The sequence below is a fragment of the Aulonocara stuartgranti genome (genome assembly GCF_965226115.1).
Source record: "Aulonocara stuartgranti genome assembly, chromosome: 3".
Taxonomy (NCBI): Eukaryota; Metazoa; Chordata; class Actinopteri; order Cichliformes; family Cichlidae; genus Aulonocara; species Aulonocara stuartgranti.
Genome location: NC_138941.1, coordinates 62764185 through 62769248, shown reverse-complemented (window position 1 = coordinate 62769248; position 5064 = coordinate 62764185). Strand labels below are relative to the sequence as shown.

Here is a 5064-nt window from a genome sequence, read left to right as displayed (position 1 = left end):
GCTGATGCAGAGAAACAGACAACCACACACTCATATTCAAACCACACTAACAACAACTGAGAGCCTAGACAGGAAGAACACGCAATCTCCATCCAGAAAGGCCCAGGAGAGGTTTCTTCCCCCCAATGTTAAGAAAAAGCTATTTTGAATTTAAAAGGGATGTATTTCCCCCTCTTTACACTGAGCCAAATTATAATAAAAGATTTTTGCACTGTGTGCAGTTTATGACAGGGATTTAGTCATTAACTGCGGACAGAGCCGGCAGTCCAGTCTGTGCTAGAGCTGATTTGTCACCCTGCCACACAGATGCTGGATGAGTCACAGGGTGATGAGTTAAAGTCCGCCTGAAAGAAAAAGACTGGCAAACAACAGAAATACTTCAGGACTTTATTCTGTGTGAAAACGGACATGAAGCCTGATTGTATACTTGATTTTTATAGCAGAGATAAATAAAAGTGTCACAATGAAACGACTGCTTGACATTCAAAAAAATACACAAAATGTTTTAAAATATAAACAAAAGGTAAATACACAAAGATCCTCTTAAGAAAAAACAAAGCTGAAAACCAGAAACGCTGTGATGACGAGTGTTTCAGATGAGTAGTGCACCATAAATAAAGATTATAAGGATAATGACTAAAGCCCTTCCACCCTTATTTATTATATTATATTTGGATATTGGGTTTTTTTTTTTTTTGCACCATTGTGGTCTTGCTATGAAGTTTAAAAGTGGGATTAATAGTTTAGCAAGTTGTGTCAATCTTACAGTCACAGTTTAAAGTATCAGGAAAGCAGCTCTTATTTCATTTTACTCAACATGGTAACATTTGCTGAAGGCCAACATAGATTCATGTGGGAATACGTTTCACACGTGCAAGCATAAATCAAGCCTAGCTCGAAGGTTACAGCATCACTAACATGAAAACTGAGCATCACATTTTGACATGAGTGCGCATGTATATGTGCATGTATGTATAAATGTTTTTACATTTGATTCTGGTCTCTGCTGAACAACCTCCAAGAATGACCGTTGAATCAGTCAAATTAATTTCACTTCACACTTGATCTACTGACAAACTAAAGCAATTTCCTGATAAAGTGCTGAGTTCAAGTGTGAGACACTAATCTGCAGCCATAACATTAGTAATAAACAGAAGCACCCTGTTTTTGTTAAAATTGGAACTTATGAACAACGGCAAGTCTAATTTTACTGTGTAAGCTGGATGCAGCAAAATCAGACAATAACTGTTGAATCAGCAGAATTCTCTGTTTTCTTTAAGATTTTCTTTACTCTGCGTTCCTCACAAAGACTTTCCATCATCTCCATACCCAGAGATAAGACAGAATAACATTTTATGGTGACACTTCATAATTAATTTCTTTGTGAAGTCCCTGGTGTCTGTCCCCCTGTTCACTGACATCACTTACTTGGAAGTCGAGACAGCAGCAGGAGACTCAAAGTTTAGCTGTTCAGACGTCTGAGATATTTGGATGTGCTGCAGATCATCAGTAAGTTAGTGTGAAGCCTGACTCTTTTATCCTTTATACTTTCTGTAGATCACAAAGCCAACAACAGCAGCAACAATGAGGACACAGGAAACTAACAGGCCAACTATCAGTCCAACAGGTTCATCCTTCTCTGGTCCTCCTGTCGGACCTGCAGGTGAGAAACAGGTGTGAGGTGTCAGCTGTCAGGTAGGTGATGAGTGAAGAACAGAACAGAATCCATTTCCTCTTCAAACTGCTGTCAGACATTATCTACTGCACTCTGATCACATCACTCAGACCAGCTGCTTTCTACAAAGTCTCATCAACAACATCTTTAGAAACAAACATCAACAACCAGGAAGCAGCTTCACCTCTGATCACACACACACTCAACTCTACTCACTCACCTGGAGGATCAACAACACTCAGGCTGATGATGCAGATGGGGGGAGTGTTCAGATTAGCTCTCTTCCTGCGTTTTTTTTTGTTTGCCTTCACACGACACTCGTATGTTCCAGTGTCATTAATCGTCACATTGTTCAGAATCAAAGACACGTCTCCATCCTTCATCTGTTTCTCCTGTAGATCCACCCGGTCCTTAAAAGATGGATGCTGGTGCACTAAAGTTTTCCTCTCATCCCGATACAAAAAAACATAGTCATCTCCCAGGTCAGCTCTGCTCCACTCCACAGTCTGGATGTTGTTTGGAGCTCGACATGGCAGCGTGACGTTCTGTCCAGACTCAGCTGTGACGTTTTTCTGGTCTGAAAGAGAAACTATACAGAGCAGAGAGGTTAAAGTACAAATGTTCACTTCTACAGCAGACACCAGTACTCTTCTGCTGAGAATTTCCCTTTAACTTCAAAGGTGAATTCCAGAAAGGTTTACTAGTTTAACTGGTGAATTTTGTTTTCCATAGCCCTTAAAATTTTCTTTTATGCTGAGGAAGAGTGTGAAGAGTTTCTTAAGGCAGAGAAGCTCATTTAAATTTCAGATCTTAGAGTCTCACAAAAGTTATTCATAGACAGATTACCGTTATTTTCCCGTAGGAACGCTGCGTTACTGCGTTACTAAAACCGTGATATTTTTTTGCGAGAGGGTCTCATGACAGTGACGTAAGTGAGTGCGACGTTCGTGACAACAGCTGTGTGCAGATCAACAATGGATCACATATCGAATGCGGAGAGAGTATGAGCGTGCAGCGTTTAAAGCGTAGAAGTACTGACCTTACTTTGAGTTTGATTCCATAAAAAGTGACAAAAACATTAGTGTCCGTTGTGCGTGGGAAGAAAACTTCTTTTTACAGCGAAAAAAACCCTAAACTTCCAAGCAAGCACCGAGTGCACTATGACATAATGGGAAATTCACAGAGAAACTCGCGGATTCTTCAACTGACCGCGGCACACCTGCACCAGAGCACACCTCCGCCTACGCCACTCCTGCTATACAGGTGAAAATAGAGCAACAGGACCGCTAGTTTTTGATTTTATTTATTTTCTACTGTGTTTTACTTGCATCTATTTGAAAGACTGAGTGTAAATTTTATGTGCTGGAATGTGCAGAAAATAGGTTTAAATGTTAAACTAATTTCTTCCAGTCAGAGAATGTTGCATATAATTAAATTTTTGCTTGATGCATGAAGTTAAAAGACTAAAACTAATAAAATGAATGTTAAAAAGAAACTTTTCCATTTGATTACATTTTATATGATGGATTAGGCAGAAAGTAGAAGAGTAGAAGATCTATCGCTTTATCACCTATTCAGGTTGTAAATCATGTTTTTAAAAAGTAACTAAGAAACTAATTACTTTTGAAAATAAGTAATTGTAAAGTAAAGTGAAGTGACGTTGTCAGAGGCTACAATGCACGTGTACCATCATGAATTTAAAACAGAAAAGTGGGAATCATGTGTGGCTGCCATTCACATGTGTTACTGATCATGTGACTCTGAGGGTTTACAGATTTACACTCCTGTGACATAATATCACAGCACAAGAAATGTATATTTTTTGAGCATTATTTATCAAGGCGTTGACATGAACATGACAATTTATATCAACTATGCACTGAACTTTATTTCAGTGATTTGCCACACCTTAGATTAATTAACAAATTAGTCAACAATTTGTCTTCTGAGAGCTAAATTATCTATGATGGCTTACCCAAAAGACCCAGCAACTTAGCCCTCACATTTCGAGTGTATGGGAATACACGCCACACTGAAAGCTAAATATCAGATATTAACCATGTACAGTCATAAATCCATCTGAGAGCAAGACACAGCTTTACTGAATTTAATTTAAAACTATAAACGCAGACAAACCCTAAACAACCTAAAGTTAAAAACTCTGGTTCCAAGACCTGGAGATCATGACGACCACATTCAACTGCTGCTTGTTTGTGTGTCTGTCTGTATTCACCCAAAAAGCTGCCCTGTGGGGCAGAAATTAGATGATTAATTTTGCTGCTGATGACTGTCCCATTTCTTCATCTTCTTCACCGTGAGAAACTCTTACGTTGCATAGTTTAAAAATAGTTTTTAAAAATCATTTGTTTCAGAGCATTTGGCTAAAGCTCAGCCAAGTATGGCCCCGTAGACTGCACTAACATTATTAAAGGCATATCTTTGTTCTAGACTTTGAGCATAATACTCCTCCTTTCTCTCTCTTCTCCCTTTTAGTTCTGCTGAGCTCCCTATGAAGTCCATACTCAACACTATGAATCAACCTCAGCTCATATGTCTACTTCATTTGTGATGAAATAACAGGGAACCAGACCTCACCTGCCCATAAAACTACATGTACAGACAGTCCCCCATCTGAAAATGAGGGACTGTGAATAGAAATCTCTGTAACTCTTAAAGTCTTAATGGAAAACATCTTTAAACACATTTGAAGTAAACACGAACACCAACTAAGGGTTAAAAATCCACATCCCAAATTCCCCCTCAATATTTGATACTTTGGTAGAGACCACAGCTCACCTTGAGAGGCACAAACCAGCAGGCGCACAGAGAGCAGAGTCCAGCCAAGAAACACAACCATTCTCACCCTCCGATAAATGAAATGATGAATGAAAACTAAAGTGCTGAGAAAGCTAAAAATTCTGACTGTGAGGAGTGGGAGGAGTTAAGTGGGAACAATGCAGTGGGCGTGGGTGAAAGGCTGTGTTGAGTCAATAAATGAATAGACTAATAAAACACTGATGGCAGAACTACACTGCTTACAGTATTTTGTTATGTCATTTTAAAACATTTTAATTATGCTCATATATAATTTTACAGTCGTTTCAATACATGACTGTTCAGTGGCGTGTTGCTAGGAGACAATCCTGGTCCTGCTCTGTTGAATCCATGTAAGAAAACAAAAATCCAGGCACTGAGAGCGAAATGACTTGTGCCAGTGTGAAAGCTGATGCCGTTGGTCATCAGGTCTCAGTGTGGCAGCTCTGCCTGTGTGTTTCTTACAGTGAGGAAAATCATGCCAATAAAACTACACCAGTGCTCTGAGAGCCATTACACAGCATTTTTTTCTGATAATAAAATGAAGCCTTTATTTATTTATTTTTCCATTTAAG

The 5064-nt window shown here is 39.0% G+C and overlaps 1 protein-coding gene across 1 annotated transcript; it reads right to left on the bottom strand.

Moving 5' to 3' along the window:
• Positions 1-373: 373 nt before the first annotated feature.
• LOC309695737 (butyrophilin subfamily 2 member A1-like) lies at positions 374-4604 on the bottom strand. The gene is made up of 3 exons (XM_082516594.1): positions 4472-4604; positions 1896-2264; positions 374-1657 (listed from the first exon to the last, which is right to left on the bottom strand). Exons 1-3 carry the CDS (start codon positions 4530-4532, stop codon positions 1536-1538), a joined length of 552 nt encoding a protein of 183 aa, XP_082372720.1. The 5' UTR covers positions 4533-4604; the 3' UTR covers positions 374-1535.
• Positions 4605-5064: the final 460 nt, after the last annotated feature.

Bases quoted from the DNA above. Each gene is read 5' to 3' on its own strand.
- LOC309695737 (XM_082516594.1), bottom strand. From the start codon at position 4,532: ATGGTTGTGTTTCTTGGCTGGACTCTGCTCTCTGTGCGCCTGCTGGTT. The intron at 2,265-4,471 runs GTGAGCTGTGGT...TGCTCTGTATAG, and splicing joins GCTGGTTTGTGCCTCTCAAG to TTTCTCTTTCAGACCAGAAA. The intron at 1,658-1,895 runs GTGAGTGAGTAG...TCTCACCTGCAG, and splicing joins GAGTGTTGTTGATCCTCCAG to GTCCGACAGGAGGACCAGAG.